The sequence below is a fragment of the Lissotriton vulgaris genome, chromosome 5, assembly GCF_964263255.1.
Source record: "Lissotriton vulgaris chromosome 5, aLisVul1.2, whole genome shotgun sequence".
NCBI lineage: Eukaryota > Metazoa > Chordata > Amphibia > Caudata > Salamandridae > Lissotriton > Lissotriton vulgaris.
In genome coordinates, this window is record NC_141693.1 from 821,036,836 (window position 1) to 821,062,830 (window position 25,995).

The following is a 25,995-nucleotide window of genomic DNA, read 5'->3' on the forward strand; positions in this document are numbered from 1 at the left end:
TGGTATTTGTCTCCACCCAACCCCTGGGTAACTTCTTCCAATTGGATATTAAAATCCCCACACAATATCAAAGGAGAAGCCCAGGAGGTCAGTTCTGTATTCAAATATTCAATAGTCTGAGCTTTATCATAGTTAGACCCATACACGGAGCATATTGTGAATCTCATGTTAGCAACTGCACATTCGATCATCGCCCAGCAGCCATGCTTATCAGCATGACTTTTAAATACTATTAATATCTTATTTTTAGCTAGCATGGACACGCTTCTGGTAGTAGTACCTTGCAAGGTACAGACCAAAAGTTCATATCCAACTCCTTTCATACACTATGTTTATTCCATGAAAAATGTGTCTATTGAAGACATACCTGTGACACTCTTTGCCGCTTAAGCTCCCGCCGCACATTAAACGTGCATAAAGATAAAGCAGCCATCCTTAGCCTGGTTCAAAACTGCAACGAACGCTCCCTCTCTCTCACATAATCGCATCCTTTCCTCTGGTTAGCATAACAACAATTATTGGCTTATTTGCAATTTTCACCCTCCCCCTGTGGCAGCTCATCTGCCAGCCGAAGCCCCCCCTGCCCTCCCCCGCATGGAGGCTGATAAACCCATCGGTCTAAAGTGATGGAGAGTCTCATAGAAGCACCTATCCTCCCTCCTCCCGATTCACCCCAACAGTGAAGTATATAGAAAATATGGTAAGAAGAAAAAAAATGGGCAGAAAAACAAAGGGACTTGATTTAGAGAATTTCTTAGCTTAAAACTGGCAAGCTAATACCCTATCTAAGCATACAGCGGTTTTCTACTCACATTAACAAAAACTGCCAGCTAGTGATGCTAACCCCTTTCCTAAGGTTTGATGTCTTGTAGAAATTCTTTAGCTTTGGACTCAGATGTAAGGAATCTCGTTTTATCTCTGTATATTATTTTTAGTTTAGTTGGGTTTAAAAGAAATGCTTGAGTGCCTTTACCCTGATAGGGATTAATTAACTGCCTGAGCTGCCACCTTTTTTCCACAGTGGAGTGACAGTAATCAGGACGAACAGAAAACTCAAATCCTGCCCCCTTACTCTGTCTATCTGGCCTGGCCAAGTCGTACAGGGCTTGTCTAGATAGAAAATTAGAAAGACAGATCATTATAGCTCTAGGTCTCTAGGTGGAATGATTCGGTCCTGAGTTATTACTTTGCCAAAAGGGCAACAGGTGGGAGCGTTGTATCTCTATATCCCATGACCACTGTGTCAGTTCCTGAAAGGCTTCAGTGGAAACGTGCCACTACAAACTTCCGGTGGTCCGAGCCTTCAACACTTTCAGGCACACCAAGGATTCTTAAATTGTTGCGGCGTCCGTGGCTTCTTTCTGTATAGTTATTTCATCTTCGAGTGTGGAGATACTGTTCTCTGCTTCAGAAATTCTTTCTGTGAACTCCGAACATGACGTGGTCACTCTCCGGAGTGAATTTTGTAATTTTCGACAGGCATCTTGAGTTTTATGGCTTTCTGCCCGGCTCTCATCTCTATGCGACATCATTGTCTCGTATATAACCGCCGGAGAGATATCTCCTGAACGCTCTGGTGGGTAGCAATGCTCTTTTCTCTGTGTTCCACCGACTGTTGTACCTGTCGCTGGATTAATGATGTTCAACTGCTCTTGCCCCGGAGATATATCAGGTTCCACAGGTTCTGCGGGTATAAACGGTATGGGCGGTAATGTTTTTTTCCGTACTGTCCCGAGGCCAGATACCCTGGTATGATTTCCTGGGGTCTCCTCGTGCTGATGTATACTGCTAGTTTCACTCCACCACCCGTTTTGAGAACTGGAGGGACCATCAGATATCTGCAGCAACTCTTCCCCTGATGAGTTTGAATGATCGGAGAGAGAAAAAGGAAAAAAAATGATCTCCTGTATCCTTCTCCGGCGGCTCTATAACATCATTTCCATCTGTTATTTGCTCCTTGCCACCAGGCGTTATTATAGCCTCTGAATCTTGCCTATTAAAGTCAAGGTCTAAGGACGCTCCCCCTGGGGTAGTCCTTGTATCATGTGTCAGAATCTGTAATTCTAGACCCTTCAGCCTAACACTCCCTAAAGTAATCAACTGGAGGTTGCCAACAGAATTATCCTGACCCCCTGGATTCATTGCAGTCACCACACTCTGTCCCGAGAACCCTGCATTCCCTCAGCTCACCTCATTAGGACCTGCAGAAAGTGCTGCCTTCTCCATAGAATCCCCATCTTGGCCCGGGTTCTTGCCCCTTCTGGCCATCAAAGGAATTGCTGGATGTTAGACCTGGCACCATTGGCGTGGGTCTCTCTTCCATTTTTTCTGCTGCCTCATGTGTTTTTGCTGGTGTTAGATGCTTTGGACACTGTGCCACTGCTATTCAGTGCCACAGTGCAAGTGCTCCCTATTGTAAATTGACGTATGGATTAGTGATTCCATGTTTGGCTATGTTGGTTTACTTGTCAGACCCTAGTCTAGTGCACTGAGTGTGCCAGGGCGTGTAATCCAAATGCTGCTGGTGGGCCTGCAGCACTGATTGTGCCACCCACAGAAGCAGCCTTGTAAAATGTGTCTAAAATCTGCCATTGCAGAACCTGCGTGCAGTCTGGTGATGTCATGCTGACTGGGCATGTGCACCCACTTGCCAGTCCCTAAACCTTCCCTTTTCTTCATATCAGTCACCCCTATGGTAGGCCCAAGGGCAGGGTGCATTGTAAGTATAAGGTAGGACAAGCCCTGATGTGTGTGGCATGTCCTAATAGTGAATTACAGCCATTTTCGTTTTTCACTATTGCAAGGCTACCTGTCGCCGTCGCTGTACCTGCCGTCGTAACTCCGGAGAAAGGAGGGTGTCGCCGCTGGAACTGTCGCACTGCACCGCATCGGAAAGAAGCGTGCCGCAACAAAGAGGAAGCGTGTCGCCGTCGCTGCTGCTGCCGTCGCAACTCCGAAGAAGGAAGGTGTCGCCGCTGTGGTTGTCGCACTGCACCGCATCAGGAGAAGAATCTCGCAACGAGGTTGGAGCGTGTCGCTGTGCCTGCCGTCGCAACTCCGAAGAAGAAGGGTGTCGCCGCTGGAACTGTCGCATTGCACAGCATCGACCAAGAGCACCTCGCATCCCAGAGAAGCGCACCTTTATACTGCCCACTGCTTCCTCTTGCTTATCATGCTGACATTTCAGTAACTCATGAGGAGTGGGTCATGCGCATCTTGGCTCAGGCGGGAATTGATCAAATGCAGGATCTATTTCCTCGTGGCACTTTTTTGACATCTGCTGATGTTGAATACATCCAACAGAATACTTAGTTATTCACATTCTCGCTTCAAAGACTAAGGAAAGCTTCACAGGCTCATTTCCCGTCGTTCTTGCAGAGCCTTCGAAGTCATTAGTTCTACACACCTTGCTTACTAGTCCCACTCGACACAAGCTTGTTACTAAACTATACCAAGCTACCAGAGAGGATAGAGTCCTCCCCGTTGACAAAAGCCTCCATAAGTGGAATGAGAGTCTAGAACCACAGCTCACCCGGGAGGAATGGGAACATTGCTGCGCTTTGACCCGTATGCTCACATCTAACGGAAACCTGCGTATAATTAATTTTAAATACCTTCACCAGTGCTCTTATACTCCTCACCGGCTTTTTAAATATGGGCTAAGGGACTTTGATGCATGTCCTAGATGTGGTGCACCTAGCTTGGTTCTGTGGGCAGGTGAGGAACTTTTGGTCGAAAGTGGTTACAAAGCTATCCCAAATTGTAGGGGTTGTATTGACTTGCTCACCTCATGTGTGTTTACTGGGTCTGCTCCCCTTTCTAAAAGGTGTCACGGGTAGGCTAACTAGAGTTGCATTACTTATTGCTAAGAGGCGAGGTGTGAGGAAGTGGTGCTGTAGACGGAGTCCTACAGTGGCATTATGGCTCAAAGAAAATTTGGGGCCGGATGCATCAAAGGGTTTTGCCCATTCTATGTCTATGGGAAAATGTGTTCATGCATATAGCCCTAGGTGTTGTATGCGGAGGAGTTACCGGTGACCTCACGTCCAAATGATATTTGGGAACCTCTCTTAGTTTATTTGCATTTAAGTGCTCTGCGAGATAATCCGTAAACGGTGACTGCATAATTACTGTCATTATCAATGATTGTGATACGTCTTACTGTGCTGTTAAAGGACACGTTTAATTGTTGTTTTATTTGTACAAACACATTTTTTGTGTTTCTCTTATTTGATATTTCATCCTATAATGGCAACATTTTTGCGCAGTTATATCTGTCTATTGTATGACTCTATATGCAAAATGACAAATAAAATTTGGGGTAAAAAAATCTATGATTCCCCATCGCTTGTTCAGACTTCAGCCGTGGCCTCTTCTACTTTGTCTCCGGTGATCTCCATCACATCTCTATATTACACCCTCTGTTGAACATGAATCCTTCCTTTTCTCTCATCAGCTTTTGGCGCTACCCACTAGCTAGCCAAGATAGTGCCTATGTGGTGTGCTTGGTCCTCTCTTGTGGACAGGCTACTCTCCTCTCCTTTGTCACCTGAGCACCAGCATCTCTATTCTCATTTGGTTGAGCCTTAACTCTCATATCTGCACTGTTCATCCACTGGCCTTTTCCTGGTCGCATGGTTTTCACTTCAGCAGATGACCACAAAGGCAATGGTAGAGGACCAAGGCGTTCAAATACTTCATTCACCAACGAGCCCATGCCGCAATGTGTAAAATGTTTCACTACACCATAGCCTCATTTTGAGCAGTCAGTAATCCATGATGCGGCTACTAAAAGTTTACCGGCATGCAAGTTGGACATTTAAACCATAAACCTTTTTATTTTCTCCCTGCACACATTTTGGAAGGTAAAACCTGCCGGAAGGCACAGATGGGAATAAGGAACCGACTGTATGAAAAACATAGGGCAATGGGTGCTCAAACAACAAATCTTCTGGTTAATCTTCATGTGAGGGTGAACACTTGTAATCCCTTGGAATGTTGCCCAAAGGAAGTATTGACTCTTGCATTATCAGTATTTTTCTGAGGGAAGATTCAGATCCAGTCTCTCTGCAAACGTATATTGAGGGCCCTACTAGAAACACAAAGGGCCTCTGTCATTATTTGGCAAGTGATTCACCAGCCTGCCGAGTGTTCATAAGTTATGCCTCTATCCTCCAGTACAGGGTTTTCTACCATGTCCACAGCTCCCATCCCATCTACTTGGATCACTCTATTGAAACTGCATCCTCCAGTAAGGCGACTTCACTTTCATCCCAGTTGAATGCTGAGCAGGCCACTGTGCTTTTTGATCCACTCAGTATTTTCGTTTTCCGCAACAATTCCAAAAGTATGGATTTATTGCTGAAAAGCAAAAACAATATTCAGGATTTTAGGGATTTTTTTTTCATTTGTGATAGGGACATTTTTAAATTTTCTTTCCATGGACCTCCATGCTTTGAATGTCAGTCCTGGGATGGAAAAATATGTTGTTGTAGCGCCACCCTGAACTGGGTAGGGTTACTGTTATTTTGAAAAGGTGGTCCTGTGATTCTGGGGCAGGAGAACCATGAGTTCTGCCCATCCAGTTTATGGAATAGATTCCACTCTGCCAAACTAAATGATGACCCGCTATGGTTGATAGTGAAAATAAAGAAAATGAGAAAACACATTATATATAGAATAGTATACAGAATAGTATATGAATATAAGTGTCAACTTTGGAACCCATTATTTTGAGTTTTTAATCTAATATTGATGTGGAAGCTACCTTTTTGCTTCACTAATAGGATGTAGAATTTGAAGCCTCTGTATGTTTTAAATAAAATAAAATATCAGCAAACAAATAAACACATTGGAAAATTAAGTTGGTGTTTCACTCTATTTGAGACTTCACTGCAAGTCAACATGTGAAGCTGAGGTAAATCAAAGAATTTAGGCCTTCACTACAAGTCTGCCGGATTGGCATTGGCATTTCCTTTGCCATCTCAGCCAATTATAAGTGACCCAGTTTTGGCTTCAGGTAAGTGAACTTGTATGAAACCTGCATCTAATTAAAGGCATGCATGCCTCATATGTACATATAGGTAGTCCTCCTTGTTTCTTACAACTTTACTTTTTTAAACTGCCCTAATAAATGCAATGTAATGAGTAATTTCATCTTTTATGTGTTCTAGATAATACCAGAAAAGAAACTAGTAGTCAAGAAAGACATCTCTGAAACAATAAAAGCAGTCAGTAAGACTCTCAAAAAGAAACAAGAAGCCAGAGAAGTGGCCGTTTCCGAGTCAAATGAGGTTTGTAAAAACTATTAAAAATTCAAGGCATTTTGACATTTATTTTATTTTTGGAAAGCAATCTCACAGAAGTGCATAAAGTAAAAAATGTTTCTATAACCTTTTGGTTGTCATTGTTTTTTCGTCTTGCATTGGTTTGTTATAAAGCCCATTCCTTGGTGATACTTGAGACAGTTAAAAGAATGTTATTCTAAAGTGATATATCTCTTAGATCTAGTGCCTAGGTAGGAGCCCTGATTCTTGCTGGCTTTGGGTTACATTCCTGATGATCCATGGATATTGTACCTATTGGAATTGTGATATCTGCATTCAAGCAACTTCTAGATTCATTAGGCTGGCTACCTTATCCATACTTAATCTAAAGCTTTTCAGGTTTTTGAATATTTGACGTGCTTAGCAAGCTGTCATTCCTGAAATCATTATTGCTCTCTCACCTCTAAAAACCGCAGTTGCCTGGCATCAACTTAATACCTGTACAGGTTCTTTATTTGGTTACATTTCTAGATCAATTCCAGGGGAACCCTCCTTCAGACCAGCAGTTGGACAAAAGCATTTCAGGACCAAAATGGAAAATAATTATTGCCTATTTCCTAGAATTGATTTGCTGAGCAGAAAAATTCAGTTATCAAATATACTGGTCTTCCTTTAAAAATGTATGGCTTACAATGGTAAATGTTGGAATTGCAATAGTGTAATGAGAACATTATTTCTCGTGATGCTATCCTCCTGAAATAACACCTGAAAGTTTGCTTAAAGGAATAACGGGGTTGCAGGCTTAAAAGGGCAATCGATTTGACAGCCCTTCTATTCAATGAACTTTCTAAATCGGAAACTGAAAGCAAAACTGTTTCTGCCTGATCAATGAATAGCTTGTGGCAGACGATAACATCCGATAGGTGGGTTCTGCAGATAGTTCAATAGGGCTACACTCTGCTATTCCTTTCCGACCTGCCACCACGCCCGCCAGCCGCAGAGCAGCTTTTAAAGAAGCAGGAAATACAGGCTCTTTTGGCAAAATGAGGTAAAGAGAGAGTCCCAGCCTCTGAAATAGAAATTGGGTGTTACTTCCACCATTCCCTTGTGCCAAAAAAGGGCATAGGCCTTTGTCATATTTTAGATCTCACTTCTCGGTTTCTTGCAGCAGAAGGACAATTCAGGATACTCACACTGGCCCAAGTTCTAGTTGCACTGGATCCAGGAGACTGTATGGTCTCTTATTTCAGGCCTCCTATTTCAGTGTTGCTGATTTGCAGCCCGAAAGGCGCTACTTGAGGTTCAAGGTGGGGCAAGAGCATTTTTAGTTTGCTGTGCTCCCTTTGACCTCACCAGTGTCCCTAGGGTGCTCCTGAAAGTGATGGCAGTCGTTCTATTGTATTCACTGAGATTTATAAAGCACATGGCTACCCAACTGGCCTCCCAGCACTGGTACCAACCTTTGCTCTGCTACCTTGCATGACTTAGAATAAAAGATTTTCAAGTTGGTTGCAGTGTGTATATATGGAGACCAGGAATACTAGTCTTCCACTATGTCAACGACTAGCTATTAAAGGCAGGCTTGCAATAGTCAGTTGTGGACCACAACCAGATGGCAGTTACCCTTCTGAAACCTTTGGGATGTCAAAGTCAGACCTTATTCCTTCACAGAGGCTCCCTTTAAAACTGAGCCCCCCTTGACACAGTGCCTTATCGGGCCTTCCATCCAAATCAGAAAGTCCAAGACATTTGGGCTATGATTCTGAAGTTTTAGTTTCTCTCTCTGCGAGGGTAGCTGTGAGGCTTTTAAAGCTTATTGGCTTCATTCATCTTGCTTGTTAACCCTGCATATGCGGGCCCTCCAGGGTCATCTGGTCTCATTGTGCCCAGCATCAAGCAAACCTGTCAGATTCTATCCAGATTTTTGAAGAGACTGAAAGAATATGCAAATACACTGCCGAACCACAGTTAGACCATTGAAAGATGCCTCTCCCTACCCCCACACAGAGCAGATGATGCTGGCAGATACATCACTGCTGGGTTGGGAAGATCATCTGAGAAAGGTAGCAATAACAGGACTGTGGTCTCCGCTGAAATCCAAGATGAAGTTGTGGGCCATTCGCTTGCCATTGAAAGCTTCCTTTCGTCTATCGGATGGAGGCTGTTTCATGTACTCATGGATAACATCACCACCATGAGGTATTGTAACAAGCAGAGCTGTGAGATGTCCTGTCCCAAGAGGCCATTTACTTCTGGAACTAGCTGAATTGTCAGCACATTACCCTGGTCATGCACCACCTGGCAGAGTCTTTAAATGCCAGGGCAGACAAACTCAGCCGGCGATGCCCTGTGGATCACAAATGGTAGTGACACAGAGGTGGCACAGCACGCCTTCCATCAGTGGAGAGAGCCCTGGCTTGAACTTTTTGCCACTGCCAAGAACTTTCAGCACTTTCGTGTGATGGAATTCCTAAGAAGCCCCTCTCTCTGTAACGTATTCCTCGTATAGTTGAGCAAAGGACTCCTAAAAGCCATCTCTCCCTACCTCTCCTGCCCCGAGTTCTGAAAAAGATTGGAATGTTTGGGCCCAAATCATTATAGTGCCTCGGGATTTGGACAAGAGAATGTGGCACTCTGAACTTCTGGGCATGAACATCTCAAATCCGATTAGGCTGCCTCTTCAGGAGGATTTTCTGACACAGCGGCATGGCAGAGTCTTTTACCCAGCCCTGCGCAATTTGCATCTTCATGAGACTGAATGGCGACTGTTGTCTGTGTTCGATGTCCCTCCTGGGTTTGCGGATGTGTATCTTGTTGCAGAACACCTTTCTACTAAGTACTTTTACGCCCAGGTCTGGGATAAATTTGTGGTCTTGTTTTAAAACACAGACCCTTTACGATCCATACTGTCAGATGTGTTATTGTTTGTTTTGTTTTTATTTTAATTCTTCAGGCATTTGTGATTGTTTCCTATTGTAGTTCATAAGTTCATGTTTGGTTTGAGGATATTAGCCTTTTCTGATTTGGGAGTCCTTTACTTTCTGTGTGTTTTGTTTTTGGCCCTGCAAGGATTTGCTCTGGGCACTGTTAAAGGTTATTTGTCATCCCTTTCAGCTTTTTTGTGTTTGCCTAGCCAGCCGTTCTTGTGTAACTCACATGTTGTGATGTGGTTTCTGAAATGCTTCGCACGCTTTTCCCCCTAGACACTCTGTGATCTCCTCTTGGTCCTGACTTTGCTCAGGTGTGCTTCCTTAGAGCCGAGAAGTAGCTGCTCATTGTGTCTTCTGACTTTAAATATCAAGGCAACTAAAACTCATGACTCCTATTTCATTTTGGCAATCCATTGCCCTCCCAACTTTATTTGATCCGCCTCACCCTTCGATGGAGGAGAAACTCCATGGGCTGGACCCCAAAAGAGCCCTAAGCTTTTACATTGCTCATGCCAGAGATCATTGGGTGGGCATTCACCTTTTGTTGGCTTTTCTGGGGTAAAGAAAGGCTAGGCAGTGCGAAAAAGGACTTTATTCAGGTGAATAGTGCTTTGCATAAAGCTATGCTACACAGTGGCCAAGAAGCAGCGACTAGAAAGACTGCTACCACTGCGTTGACATATATAGTGCCTGTTCTCTAGATTTGTCAGGCCACGACGTGAGTGTCCATACACACATTCACCAAGCACTACTGCCTTGACAGCCGGGTCCAAAGGGACGGGCGTTTCATTTTTTCCAGTCCTTTAAGAATCCTTAGTTTGAGCACATTCCACAGACCATCCACAGGAGGTACCTTTGGTATAAATTCTAAAGGTAAAGAACCTGCAGTTAGAAGTATCCATCAGAAGAACAACTGATTCACCCTCTGATGTGTCCTTTCTGTAGGATGTTGCAGTGATTCTGCTTAGGAACAGAACAATGCTCGGACCATGGATCATCAGTATGTAGGGGACTGAGTCGCCATGTCACATCAGTATCTATGAACCAAAATCTGCCTAGCTATACTGCCTCACTTGTCCTCCTAACCTTTCCAGTGAGACAAGTGACTTGGCACCCCAGAACATGACCGTCTCGACCCTCTCATGAATTGCTGTAAGAGGACACACGCTTTTGTTCTCTCTCGTACTTGCCCTCATTAAGCTAAAAATGAGACAGGAAGGAAGTTTGCAATGTTTATTTGAACTATTGTGCTCTAAGATGCAATAATTGTGCCACAATTAGAAAACAAATACATGTCAACATAGTCATCAGCATGGTTAAAAAAACATTTACAATAAAAAGCCCTGTCATGTTATCTGACATATCTGCCTAAACCCTCCCGCACTACTGAAGCTACGTGGTTTTAAATTTTAGGTCTCTGGGTTTAGTGGCGGATCCCATACCTTAGCATACATAGATGGATGTTATATATTGGCGAACACAGCACTCTTGCCTCTGGACCTTCGCACTGTGTGTTTGTTTTTCAGAACCCTTGACCTCAATTATATGACAAGATATATGTATTCAAAACAGCATCTGCATCCCTTTTATTATGTCTAGGTGCTAGTAACTGACCGGAGAGATTAACTAGGGGCAATGTTTTACCTTGACTAGTCTGTTCAGACTAAATCCCAGGGAAAGAATAAAATACGAAAAGATGTGCTGGTTCTGTGTGAAAATACAATGTGGCACAAAACCGAGAATGATATTTAGTAATGTGGAAAAATAAAAGCGGCCTAAAACATGCTCAATTAGGCTAACACAGGGAAGACGACAACGGGTTGTACAAGAAACACACAACACCCTCCCTTTGGTCAGTACAATAGCACAATAAATCACTAAAAATATAAATGTATTCAAAAGATAAACCAACTCAAAGCATAATTCATAAAATTATATTGGGAAAGCTAAAAATATAATTGTCAATTTAGAAAAGTAATTATTATGATGCTTTGGAGGAATCCATTGTGTCATTCGCAAATTCAAAGGCCAGGGACTCCAAAAAGAGTACGACTTTGCAAAAGATGATTGATTAAAAGCCCAAGTCACAAGTCACAAGTTCCAAAGAACAGACACAATCCTCGGTCTTAGACAGTGCTGAGATAGTCGCCGGTTAACCTGCATCTGTGTTAGTAGAGCCTGTATTCTGTGATCCATTTGCAGATGCACATATCTCCTCAAAAGTGAGGGCTTAAACTTGGCATTGTGGAGAATTCACACATCTAAAGGACAGTCCTAAAAAGTGTCACTAAGGGACTCATTAAGAGTTCAATGTCCATGACAGGGGGCGGCTGCAAAGCCAGGCAAATATCCAATTCAAAGAAGTTCCAGAGCCAGTGGAACACTGGTTGTACGGTAGTAAACCAGGCCGGAATGTTAAGAACCACTCAAGATTCAGTTCTTGTAGTACAAATATTCCAAAATAATGAAGCATGCGATAGTGTTGGAACAGGTGTATTTCCAGGGAACACCCATTACCGAGAATCTGAAAAAGGATGAGAATGCTGCAAATGAGGAATAACAACAGCATAATTCCTCCGAACACACTGGAAAAAATGGAATGAATAAAAGCTGATATTATTCCAAAGACTGCTTGGAACGAACTGACAAGGCCACAACCAACACTTTGAAAAGAATGTGTGAGAACAGCCGTGTTAGAGGCATTAAAAATTTGATGCACTAATTCATCGCAATGCAGGGGAAGGTTTGTATTTAAAAATGAGTGTAATTCACTAGAAGTTCTAGCTACCTGCAATTCGAAAGTTTTGCGAGCAGATGTGAGAGCTACTTCACTTCTGAAACAATTATGCTTTAAGTCTGTTTAGCTTGTTGAAATTTGTCTTCAAAGTTGGAATGGAAGGCTACAACGAGCTTTCTATGATCCCATGTGAACAGGACCTTGTTGCAACACGTAACGAGCTGGAAAAAGGACAAGATGTAGGGGACTCCAGCTCACATTCTGCAACAGTCTTGATCACTAAGCATTAAATTAAATAACTCCAATTTGAAAGGACGTAATAAGTGGAAGAATTGCGGGAACCAGTATTCCCTTTAAATAAGGACAAATTTGGGGCTTAAGCATTACATGCATCGTGGTTCCTAACATGTTTGCAAACAAGTGAATGTCCGACAGAAGAGTCTCATTCCTCTCCAGAAAAGAAAACTTCCTTATTGGCACGTTCTCAACGATAGGAGAGGAGAAGTGACCATAACTCATGAATGAAACTGCCTCTTAGGGGTTCATATCGACCAACAAGAAAATGTTTCATGCAGTGTATTATTAGCGACACAGCTGAAGGTGTTTCAGATACAGTGAATGGAAGTTGATTGATACTTCTCTAAATGTAGCAATGTGTAGGTGGTGTCTTTCATTACCATTGTAGGAGAGCAGGGTCTGCTTCCTATGGTCACCCCCACTTTTTGCTGTGATTTTCTGTTTTTTTGACTTTAGTGTGGCTGTGGGCCTGCTAATCGGAACCACAGCCCAGCTGTTCTCTCTCTAAATTATTACCATGTACTTTTGGTACATACCTGATTGGGTATTGGGTCACCTATGTGAGCCTCTGTATAGTGTACCATAGGTACCCAGGGCATAGGTGCATCCAAGGCCTACCAGGGGCTGCAGCATGTATTATGCCACCCCTGGCTGGCCATCCAAACTGACACCACAGGCTGATCACTCAGCTTGGGTAAGGTGGTGTAATCACCCCGTACCTAGATATAGTATACCTATATTTACCTTTACATATACATCTATAAGTCACTCCTATGGTAGGCCTCGACAATCCTGGAGGCAGAGTGCTTGGTTTTATGTGAGAGGGTGCCCTAGCATGAGCTGAGCCCCTCTGCAGCTTTTGGAACCATCTCCTTATAGCTGTTCTATGATCTAGCCATACCATATACTCTTAAGTGCTTTAAAATCCTCGCGGTCAATGCTAACTTTGATTTGGCTTTATCAAAACATGTTGTGTAAGGTGTCAAAAACTTTGGAATACTACCCCCCCCCCCCCCCCCACCCGCCATATCTGGGGGCGGGGGTAGCATTCCACCCTTCTAGAGGGAAAAGACATGTAAGTTACTGCTTTACCCCGTTAAAGTTAAATAGAGCCTCAGCCTCACAAAATGGATGCTGCTGCCACAGGCACGAATCTGACAACCTGGTGCTGGGGGAAACTCGGTAAGGGCGGCCTGGACAATAGGTTTCCTGTCCAGGGAGGTGCCAGCACCTCCCCAGACAGGGGTTATGTGTATTGGGGCAGAGAGGGCTGCTTTCAGTGAATGCATCTGGACATTGCCTGGTGAACAGAAGGTGCTCCATGCATAGCCCGGTTCAAATCAGTTGCTGGGGCACTCCAGCCCTAGCTCTGGCACAAAACTGGACAAAGGGAAAGGGGTGTAACCATCCCCTTCTCAGGTCCACCCAATGGAGGGACCTAAAGCGGTACAAAAGGGGGTGGTGATGGACGGAGCATCTGAATCAATCAAACACTCACACCCAGTCAAAAGATCTGGGTTTGATCCATCACCGTTCTTTAGCCCACTCTGCCACCCCAGTTCAGACATGGCTATATGTAAATCAGTCTGACCCTGTGCCTCATGGGAACAGTCCAGCCCGAACTGCCAAGCCATGTCTTCCCTGGACCGGAAACAAGCTTCCGAGGACCGGTTTCTGGCATTCCAGCCGTCTTCAGCCCGGCTTGCTTGAATCCAGTGGCAAAGTGAGCAAGGGACTCACGTCTGAGTATACCCTGCCACACTTATGGCGGCCAAAAGCGGTACAAAAGGGGGTGGTGATGGACGGAGCATCTGAATCAATCAAACACTCACACCCAGTCAAAAGATCTGGGTATAATCCATCACCGTTCTTTAGCCCACTCTGCCACCCCAGTTCAGACATGGCTATATGCAAATCAGTCTGACCCTGTGCCTCATGGGAACAGTCCAGCCCGAACTGCCAAGCCATGTCTTCCCTGGACCGGAAACAAGCTTCCGAGGACCGGTTTCTGGCATTCCAGCCGTCTTCAGCCCAGCTTGCTTGAATCCAGTGGCAAAGTGAGCAAGGGACTCACGTCTGAGTATACCCTGCCACACTTATGGCGGCCAAAAGCGGTACAAAAGGGGGTGGTGATGGACGGAGCATCTGAATCAATCAAACACTCACACCCAGTCAAAAGATCTGGGTATAATCACTTTTAATGAACGTAGAAGCCTGTGTGTAGTCAGTAAGTTGAAACAAGGACAGAATCCAACTTTTAACCACCTGGTGTATCTCTTAGTGGCTCCTGTAGAGAATGCATCAGACCCAGATAACCATGGTAGTGGAGAGGGGGCCATCCATCAACAGAGGAAAATCCAATTGGAGAAGATCCAGTGGTCTCTGATGGGGATGATGACCAGGATGCTGTAGATGAACCTGACCTGGCCAAAACACAGGACTATCTGAAGGTGGAGAGGGCCATGATAGACCCCCCTTTAACCCTCCACGTAGGCCTAACCGTGGAAACAGAAAACAGAAGGAACAGATTACTGTCCAGTGGTTCTGGTCATTCTGATTCCTCAGTAGGGTCCAGTGGCTCAGCTCTAGGGTGAATGACTTCCCCTCAGAAGAGAGAGCACAAAGCTAGATGAAGGAAGTCAATCTTAGGATCAAGAGGCAAGAAGTTGCCCTTGCAAAAGAGACCCTGGCTCTTGAAAGAGAGAAAGTTAAGTAGGCTAGAGCCCACTGGTGGCAGCAATATTCCTAGAGATAGGGAAAGGTCTTATGACCATAAAAACCTAAATAAGATTGTCCCTCCCTACAAGAGTGGGGATGGCATCCACAAGTGGATAACTGCTTTGGAGAGGGCCTGCAGAGTACTGCAGGTACCCAAGAGTCAGTGAGCAGCAATCTTATGGCTCTCCTTTTCAGATAAAGGGAGAGACAAGCTCCTCACAGTTATTGATGAGAATGCTAACAACTACACTGTCCTGAAGAGTGCTCTAATAGATGGGTTTGGCTTAACCACTGAGCAGTATAGGTTGCTGTTCAGAGACACCCAAAAGACACAGACTCAGGACTGGACTGACTTTTTAGATTGTGCTACTAAGGCTCTGGAGGGCTGGGTACTGGGCAGTAATGTCAATGACTATACAGGATTGTATAGTTTGATTATAAGAGAACAGATTCTTAATTGTCAACCAGTTATTGCATCAGCACCTGATTGACTCTGATCTGACCTCTCCCCAAGAATTGGGAAAGAAGGCAGACAAATGGGTCAGAACCAGGGTGAAGTAGAAGGTACAGAACCAAGGTGGTGATCAGAAGAAGCAGAAGAAGCAAGACCAAAAGGGTGGGGAGAAAACAAAAGACCAGAAGTCTTTGCCAGGTCCCCGAAAAGCTTCTAATGAGGGGGGTTCTAAGAAATCCAAAAATAAAACAGCAGGTCCTAAGAAACCATGGTGCAACATTTGTAAGGTTAATACTCACTGGTCCAGTGATTGCATCAAAAGGGAGGCAGCTCCAGCCACCATTGCCCCAAAGGCAACTGTCCCCCCTAGTTCAGCTCCAAGTGGTGGTTCTCAACAGAATGGTGTAGTAGGGTTAACCCTGGGAACTGAGGTGGATTCTGGCCTAGTCAGAATACCAACTCAAGCTGTTCTTGTCTGTGATGTGGACATGGCTATGTCCTCTACTGTGAGCCGCAGTAACTTGGGCAAGTACAGACAGACTCCTTTAATTATTAACAAAGTGGCTCAGGCCTACAGGGACACATGTGCCAGTGTCACAATGGTGACACCTAACTTTGTGGACCCTGGACAGATCATACTAGGTGACAATTACCTAGTGACCAATGCAAGCAATGTCACAACCACCCATAGTATGGCAATTGTCAATTTCTCCTGGGGAGGGGCAACTGGCCTCAAAAGAGTTGTTGTTAGTTCAGACCTCCCTGTAGAATGTTTGCTTGGCAATGAGCTAGAATCTTCAGTCTGGTCTGAAGTGGAGTATAGGACTCATACAGAGATGTTAGGTATATCAGCACATGTCCTTGCTGTGACCAGGTCACAGGCCACAAAGTGCAACACTGAACAGGCCCTGGATCCTGAAATAATGGACCAGTTGCCTACCACGAGGAGAAGCAGTAGGGTTAAAGCAGTGCCTTCCCCCTTGCCTCAGGATGAGGATCACCCTTCCAAGGAAGCTGATTGTGAGACCCAAGAAGGAACTGTTCCACATTAGTTGTTGGTTGTGTGTTAAATTAAAGGGAAAGAACAAATTACTGCAATCCAAATAGCGCCATGGTAGGCACCCATTTTTAACGGTTTGAAGCATCCCTCTAAACTGCGTAATAGATCTAAGCTGACTTTACCCATAATACATTGTTTACATGTCACTTTGCATAACATCAATAACAGACAATACAATGTTATTTAAATTATTAATACAAGAAGAAAGATTATTAATACTATTATCAACAACAGCAAGCACTTTATCCTAATTATGTTGATCAATTTGTCTTAAAGGTGCAGCAGCTTCAATTTGGGACTGTTTCCAAATTGCATTATAAGTAACATAAATAAATCTTGTGGAAAGTGGAGATTTGGGACCCAAAATAAAATCTGACAAATCCATGTCTTCGGACAGGAGAGAAAGATGTTGTTTCACTGCAGATAGTGCGGATTGTTCCAACCATTGTTGACACAATTGTCCCACTGAATAGTTGATAAAAATACAAGAAAGTTGTGAGTAAGAATACTGGGGATCGGTTCTGCTTGATTTCAACCCAGATGTGGAATTAAGAAAACAAGCATGACAACCATTAGTGTCTCCTGGCCACAATAACCACCCAATAGGACCTGAAAGTGTAGAATTAAATGTACTATTCTGCACCATGCTATTGAGTTGTTCTTCAGTATAATTTGTCAAACTTTGCCAATCATCAAAGTGAGCAATGGAGAGAATTGTTGAGGCATTAATTTCTTTAATTTTTCCCAATATCAGATATGTAGTCTGCTGGACGGTGTTGTTCAAGAAGATTATTTGTTTCTTTCAAGTAATCATAGCCTTTGTAAGCTAATTGATTAACAAACAAAGCTTTATATATTATTTGGATCTGTGCAAGCATATATATTTTTGATGGGGTAGGGACTAATTTGAAATAATATGACGGGGGTTTAAAGAGTCATATCCTGTGAAATACTTGAATTTGTCTATGCGTTTAGACCTCCCTTGTGGGGGAGTCGGACAATTTTCCCATTGTGTATCATTAAAAGGTGGACGTTGACTTCTGGCTCTGCGTAGAAAATGATAGCCATAATGGTGATAACATATCAGCATAGTTAGCAGAATTGAGGTATTGGTCCTCCGATTTAAAGACTGAATAATATTCCAGCTCTGAAAGCAGAGAATGTACGGTTTCAGCATCCCAATGATCTGAATGGAACCCATGTACTATTACATCACTATAAAACCTTTGAACCTATATGGTATCTGCAGGATGTCCATAGGGCCAAATATATAGAAAGGAACTTTATCCCAAACAATTCCATCGGTAACTGGAGTGGCTAAAATGTTGACAAGGGACAAGTCTCTTTTCAGTTTATGCGAAGAAGAATGAGTAGCCAACACCTGTTGACTAGTTCCATAGCAGAACTTTCTGGGAGGTAGTGGCCATTGATCCAGTATATGGAAACACAGGCTGTTGGGAATTCTCTGACAGATGAGGCAGCCAAATCTGCAAATGTGCAAGGACTACCAGTCAGCTGTTGACCGCGATATTAACAGTTTGCACCATGAGAAAACAAGGGGGGATTCAAAGTGTAACACAAACTGGGTTGAAACCTTTTGATATTCAAGCTTGAAACACTAACAGAACTAGGTGATTCCTAAATACTGTGAAGGATAATTCCCCAACACAAAGGAAGTCTACTGTAAAAGGTGCACAGGTATTGTGGACAAGCACAAGCACTACTCGGAGTTCCCAAAAAATAAGTACCTGACCAACCGTTGGAGGAGCCATGTTGCCGGCATTCTGCTCTGGAATGGAACTATGCTTGGAACCATACAACTTCAGTATGTAGGGGACGGAGTTACCATACCACATAAGTATCTATGAGTCCGAGTCCAACTTGGTATAGTGCCTCACTTGCCCTCCTAACCTTTCCAGAGAGACATGTGACTTTGCACCCCAGAACATAACACTCTCTACCCTCTCAGGGATTGCGGTTACAAGAGACAACGTTACGCTCTCTCACTCGTACTTGTCCACAATAAGATAAAGAAGAGGCACAAAGGAAGTTTACAATGTTTGTTTAAACTATCATGATCTAAGATGCAATAAATGCTCCACAATTAGAAAACATATACATAGCAATAATGTCTTTAGCATGGTTAATAAACCTTATACAATAAAAAGCCCTGTCATGTTATCTAACAGATCTGCCTACACCCTCCCATACCACTGCAGCTAAGTGTTTATAAATTACAGATCTCTGGGTTTAGTGGCGTACCCCGTACCTTAGCATACATAGGATGGATATTCTACATCTCATCTGATTCAACAATCATGTCTCAGGACCTTCGCTCTGTGTGTCTGTTGTTTAAAAACCACTGTCCTCTGTTATATAACAAGATATGTGTATTCAAAACAGCAGCTGCATTCTTTTATTTTGTCTAGGTGCAAGGGTCTGACCAGAGCGAATAAGAAGGGACAATGTCGTTTGTCCTTGCATAGAGTGTTCAGACTAAATCCCAGGAAAAGAATAAAATACAAAAGCGTGCTGGTTCTGTGTGTAAATACAATGTGGCACAAAACCAAGCGTGATATTTAGTGTACATAATAAAAGCGGCCTACAACATGCACAATTAGGCCAATAAGGGAAAACGACAATGGGCTATAGAAGAAAAACACAAAAATTATACTCTACTTAACTGCAGATTCCTCACTCTCCTTCCTCCTCCCTGTTCTCTGGCATGGTCTCTTTTTCCATCTACAGAGGTCCCAAGTTAGAGAACTTCACACTGGTACTATTACTATTTTTGGGGCTCAGATCTAAGGCCATGGACATAGTCAAAGAAAAAACTGATGTCAGTGTGTAGGCTTGGAGCTTGTGTGACTCCGGACGCCATTTTCTGCTGGAACGAAGTCTGCGATGAGCTGCACACTGTCACCTACTGGTGGGCCGGGCACTATTGTGTGAAACGTTTCTTGAGCCCATCTGATGCTCAGGGATATTTCGAAAGGGAGGAATCTGCTGTTAGAGTATCCTCCGGAAAGAGCATTATTGAAGGTAAGTAACTTGTTCTTTTTTGCCATCTAAATACAAAGGCAGTTGTTCTTCTCAGACGGGTTTATTTGATGTAATTTCTCACAAACAGTGGAGCTTGCAACACAATTTGTTAGCTCATTCCAAGAGTGTTCACCTAAGGTCGTCACAAGCTAAGGGGAATGATCATTCCCTTTTCGGGGTAGGATTTCAAAGTGCAATATACATTTGAAAGTTTCTGCACACACAAAAGTGTAATCTAGCACTGATTGTCTATGGACTGATGAGTAAGTATTTATTATGTTATGTTAAGTGATTTGTAGATTGCTATGTTGCTCAAACAAGGGTGTCCTGTCGCTGGATTTCCATGAGATTGTTCAACTAGAGACAAGAGTTTAAAGGGTAGAGGAAAGTCAAGTTTTCTGGCTTTTTCACAAACTGTTAAGGATTTATTTGAAGATGAATATGCAGCAGGAGTTGGTTACATTTGTTAATGCAAGTGAGGAAAAAGCATGGCCACTAGATCATTTGCAGTACACCAGTAAGACATAATCTAGTCCCTAAAGCATTTGTGAACATTACCATTTAACGCTTTCTAAACTAGTCCAAGTTTTCAAATGGGATTGTCTTTGCAACTAAAAGCCAGTGTAATGCCTGAAGAAATAAATGGACTGTGAGAAAGTGGCTCTATATATACTGGACTAGAATTAAGTACAGTGTGTGTGTATAGAGTCCACTAACCCCAGAGGTATAACAGAGGTTAAAGTCAGGACTGACCTTACTCTCTAAAGTGGTAGCTTGGTCGAGCAGTAATGCAGTACCAGAGGACAGTTTAAAGCATTTGTTGTACACACTCAGTCAGCAAAACGTTTCACACGCTCAAGGACTGAACTCCAGGCAAATTGTTTTTATATCCACAGATATAGGTGTTTTATTTTTAGAACCAACAGTTATAAAAATATACATTTCTTGTTATGAGTTCTCTCATGTAATTACTTTGCAACGGAGCAATAAAGTTTGTGCACACAATTAATACAGTATTGACAGTAAGCAACACAATCCTAAAACACACTATAGCATTGAGCTCAGTGGGTTTTCCACATGTAAGTACAGTTGATTACTATATAGATTACTTTAGTAGTCCCAGGACTAGATCTTAGATTCAGTTCTGGGGTCTAAGCTGAAACCAGATTAGCAAAAACGTTTTAGTTACTGTAGTGAATTTTCATGAATATAAAGCTGTTTTAAAAGTTCACACTTAGAAACTTTTCAAAGGAAATCTGATCATGTTATTCAATGGAGAAAATTTAGGTTGCAGGTAAAGTACGATCGCTTTACTTTTGTAATCCAGTACTGGTCTCCTAGGGCCAGCACTGGGGTCTTAACTCAAAACGGGTAGTAATTGCGTTTCAGTATTTCGTGTGATTTTTAAAGAACATTTCAAGTTTTCAAAAGTAGACGAGAAATTTCATAGAAAAGCAGACAATGGGTTCCTATGGAGAAAATACAGATTACTAGTAACCCCGCTAGGGGTTACTTTTGCGGTTCAGTACTGGGCTTAAAGGTACAGTAATGGCTTCTCCCCTGATCACAGGTGAGTACTTCGGAATTCGGACTTTGGCTGATTTTATGTGAATATTTTTAGATTTTAAGGTGCAGGGTTCTTTTGAGCCGTCGGGCGCTCAATGTTATCCAATGGGAAAGGTCAAAAAGGAACAAAGGCTGCAGGCTCTGGGACGGAGACTCTCCAGGGGCGACAAGCACTTCGAGAGGTAAGTTGGGATCTTGGAGCACAGGTAGGTACCCCAAAGGGAGGCACAGAGGGCTTTAGGGCGCCGGGTGCAGGGGTGTCTTTGGGTGTCGGAAAATCTTACCCTCGGCTGATCGCGGTTGGGGTGGCCCCTGGTTCTGAATCTGCAGGCGTCTGATGGTTCGTCGAGGAGGGTCTTTGGGCACTGGACTTCGGGTCCCAGTCGCCGGGGGGGACGTCCTTGTGGTCTCGGTTCGGTTGGGCCCGGCCCGGGCTCGGCGGGTGCAGAGTGGGCTGGTCCGGAGCTTCCTGGTTGGCACCAGGTGGGTTGTTGCATCAGAGCCTCTGCTGATGGGAGTCCCAGTCTTCAAGAGGGTCAAGGCAGGCAGGTACTCCGGGTGTCCCAAGGTTGCTGTCTGCAGGAGTCGGCGGGATTAAGCAGGAGCAGGTTCCAGGATCGACAGGCCGGTAGGGCTGGGGCCAAGTCAGTTGTTGTCGTCTTGTTGTTAGCAGCTGCACGGCGGGTCTTTTTCGTCTTGATCTTCTTTCTTCTTTTTGTATTGGGATCTGAGGAAGGAAGGTTCAGGGAGCCCCTAAATACTGAATTTAGGGGAGTTACAGGTAGGGCAAGGACCGGGACCAGTGGGTCCCTCCCCTGGGGTGAGTACACCCCCTAGCCTGCTCCTCTCCTGTGGGAGGGGGAAAGAGCCTAGCTGTGATTGGGCAGGGCTCCCCATCTTCAAGATGGCCGGAGCTCGGGGTCGTGTTTCACTAGTCTCCCCCACCTGAGGCGTGGGGTTGGCACAGGCTGGCACACCCCCCTTCCTGATGTAGTTTTTCCCGCCAGTCTTCCCGGCAGAGTGGGGGCAGGACTGGTGGGGGCTGGTTCCTGGGTACAGCAAATGGTCTGGAGAAGCTCACAGAGGCGGCATGCCTTTGAAGCTTTCCCCTGCCAATCCATGGGGGGAGGATACCTAGCACCTCGCCCAGGATGTGCATCGTTGCAGGCCCAGGAGAGCAAGGGCTCTCCTAGCCAGGGGTCCAGCAACATGTCTGTTGTGTGGCAGCCACTCAGCCAGACGCGGATTGTAAGTTAGGTTTTCAGGGGGCATCTCTAAGATACCCCCTGGTGCATTTTACATTAAATCTCACACTAGCATCAGTGCGGGTTTAATGTGCTGAGAAGTTTGGTACCAAACTTGTCAGTCTTCAGTGTAGCCATTATGGTACTGTGGAGTTCGTAATGACAACCTCCCAGCACCATATACTCTTAACGGCATCACTGCACTTACAGTCCCCAGGAATGGCCCTGGGGACTGTAGGGGCACAGGGCTCATGCACCTGGGCCCACACCACTGGCATAGGGCACCCAGCTAGAGGGGTGACTGATGTATGCCAGGGCAGTGGGTTTGTGGGCATGGCATACAGGGATGTGTGCCATGTTGACTCTTTGTTTAGTTCTGTACCTAGGCACTTACCCTGCCAAAGGAAGTGTGTGGGTACCCAGGTACAGGGCTCCTAAGGGTGGCACAATAAGTGCTGCAGCCCTTATGAGTCTTCTCTGGTCACCATGCCCTGGGTACCTAGGGTACCATTTACTAGGGGCTGATAGGGGGCCAGAGATGCCAATTGGGTTTTGTTTCAACACAGTTTTTAGGGAGGGAACACCGGCCCTGGGTACCTGGTTGGCAGGAGCCCAAGGCACACTCAGTCAAAGCACATCAACAATTCAGAAAAACGTGGGGGCATACCAAGGCAACAAAGATGGCACTTTCTCGCATAACCCCCCCCCCCCCCTCCCCTTCCAAACGAAAGGTGATGAGACTAATCTTGCCCTAAGGAGTCTTCATTGTCTAAGTGGAAGAACCTGAAAAGTCCATATGCATTGGCATGGGCAGTCCCTGGTCAGTGTTCCACTTCAAAGTCCATACCCTGTAGGGAGATGGACCATCTCAGTAGTTTTGGATTTTCCCCTTTCATCTGCATTAGCCATCTGAGAGGTCTGTGGTCAGTTTGAACCAGGAAGTGAGTCCCAAACAGGTAGGGCATCAACTTCTTCAGGGACCAAACCACAGCAAAGGCCTCCCTCTCAATGGCACTCCAACGCTGTTCTCTGGGGAGTAGCCTCCTTCTTATAAAAGCAACAGGTTGGTCTTGGCTTTCCTCATTGATCTGAGAGAGGACCGCTCCTATCCCCAGCTCTGAGGCATCAGTCTGCATTATGAACTACTTGGAGTAGTCTGGTGCTTTAGAATGGGTGCTGAGCACATTGCTTCTTTCAGGGTGTCAAAAGCCTTTTGGCAGCTAACAGTCCAGTTCACTTTCTTGGGCATTTTATTGGATGTGAGTTCTGTGAGGGGAGTCACAATAGACCCAAATCCCTTTACAAACTTTCTTTTTTTTTTTTTTAAGTATTTTTTTATTTGCATCAAAAGTACACAAAGAAAAACAAGTCATAAATATACAAAAATCACATTTAAACATTACATTAATCACAAGCGAAAATACGGTCATGTAAAAAGAAAAGAGAAAGAAGAAAAAGAAAGAAAAGATGCCAGTAGTTAAGACATAAATGTTCCCCAGATTTTGTCAGTTTTTTGTTTAGCCCGAAGGCCCTTTGAGTTGGCAAGAGTGGTCTCCATAGCATAAATTTCTTTAACAAAACTCCACCATTCCATAACAGTTGGCGTATTTTTCTGGATCCAAGCTCTAGCAATAATAAGTCTTGCACACGAAATTAAAATGTTCAACAAATCATTAAATGCATTTTGACCCACACATGTACCAATCAGTACATCAGTTGAAGAAAAAGAGATTGGTTGATTAAGTCTATCCGAGACCACCTTAAGTATACCATTCCAATAATCTTTAAGCATAGGGAAAAATAGAAACATGTGAGCGATATCAGCCCCGCTTAGATCGCATTTAGGGCATTTCGTACGTTCGCTAAAGTTATTGTTCCTTGCCCATTTGAGAATTCTCTCTGGGGTGTGATACAGTTGGCATATAGTTTTAAACATTTGCAATTTAAGGCTAGAAGAGTGAGCTGACATATCTAAGCTCTTAAAAGATAAGGTAATTAAATCGGGTGGTACATTTGCGGTTAACCTTCTATTCCATTTCTCGGTTAATTTTATAATATCGCTAGTATTGAAGTCCGAGAATAGTTTATATCCTATACTAATCAGAGCTTGGTCTGATTCTCTGTAAATATAATTCCAAAAGTCCGAATCTATTACCAGATTAAGTTCTAATTTCTTCACTAAATAATCCTTAATTTGATAGTATTGAAACCTAGCCAGTTCTGATAAGTTAGAGCATTGCTTTAGTTTTTCAAATGTCATAAATCCTTGATGATCATATAGGTCTCCCAGTAGTCTAATACCAGATTCTAAATATATTCTGCATATTGACTCCTGAAAGATTGAAGGAAATCCTGGATTACCCCAAAGAGGTGTTTTATAATGAAGATGAGAGACATTACAATTCATCATGATGGAGCGGCAGATATTAACAGTATTTCTGTAGTACCCAGTCAAGCCAAGGAATGCCCTGACTTGGGTCTGGGTGGTGTGAGCTGCCCAGTCCAGGATTCTCTGGGTCTTGGACCGGAAGGGTTGGACCTGGCCTCCACCAACAAGGTGGCACAAGTACACCACAGTGCCCAGCCCTATCTGGCATTTGGATACTTTGATAGTCAGTCCTGCAGATTGCAGGGCTTGTAGAATCTTCCCAAGGTGGATCAGGTGATGTTGCCAGGTGGAGCTAAAGACAGTAATATCATCAAGATAGACTGATTGAAGGATTCCAACCCATTCAGGACTTGGTTCACCAACCTCTGGAAGGTGGCAGGGGCATTCTTTAACCCAAAAGGCATCACAGTAAACTGATAGTGCCCATCCGGGGTGGAGAATGCTGTTTTCTCTTTGGCTCCTGGGGCCATGCCAATTTGCCAGTTCTCTGCAGTTAAGTCAAATGTGCTTAGGAATGTGGCTGCCCCTAGTTTGTCTATCAACTCATCTGCTCTTGGAATGGGGTGAGCATCTGTCTTGGTGACAGAGTTGAGCCCTCTATAGTCCACACAGAACCTCATCTCTCTCTCTTTCCACCCTGTGGATGAGGTTTGGGGACTAGAACCACTGGGCTAGCTCTGGGGCTCTCAGAAGGTTCAATCACCCCTAGCTCCAGCATCTTGCTGACTTCAGCTCTGATGCTTTCCTTGACTTGGTCTGATTGTCGATAGATTTTGCTTTTGACAGGGTTACTGTCACCAGTGTCCACATCATGGGTACACCAGCTGGTCAGACCAGGGTTCAAGGAAAAGATGCTAGCAAACTGCTGCAAGACTTGCTTGCAGTCAGCCTGCTGTTGGGGAGCGAGGGTGTCTGAAAAGACTACTCCATCCACTGACCCATCTTTTGGGCTGGAAGAGAGGAGATCAGGGAGAGGTTCACTCTCTGCTTCCTGTTCCTCATCAGTCACCATCAGCATGGTGAGGTCAACCCTGTCATTGTAGAGTTTGAGGTGGTTCACATGGATAACCCTTTTGGGTGTCCTGCTGTTCCCCAGGTCCTCGAAGTACGTGACCTCACTCTTTTTCTCCAGGATAGGGTAAGGGCCACTCCATCTGTCTTGGAGTGCCGTTGGTGCCACTGGCTCCAAAACCCACACCTGTTGCCCAGGTTGAAATTCAACCATGGCAGCTTTTTGGTCATACCAGTGCTTCTGCAGCTCCTGGCTGGCCTCAAGATTTTGGGATGCGTTA

General features: G+C 44.2%; 1 protein-coding gene across 3 annotated transcripts in view; it reads left to right on the plus strand.

The window, feature by feature from the left end:
- LOC147711647 (WASH complex subunit 2-like) overlaps positions 1-25,995 on the plus strand; it is a 735,247-nt gene that overhangs the window by 461,845 nt on the left and 247,407 nt on the right. For all 3 annotated transcript variants that reach the window (XM_086922303.1, XM_086922305.1, XM_086922304.1), the window contains exon 25: positions 6,174-6,293. In XM_086922303.1, coding sequence (XP_086778429.1) covers positions 6,174-6,293 — 120 coding nt within the window. The remainder of the gene's footprint in view (positions 1-6,173; positions 6,294-25,995) is intronic.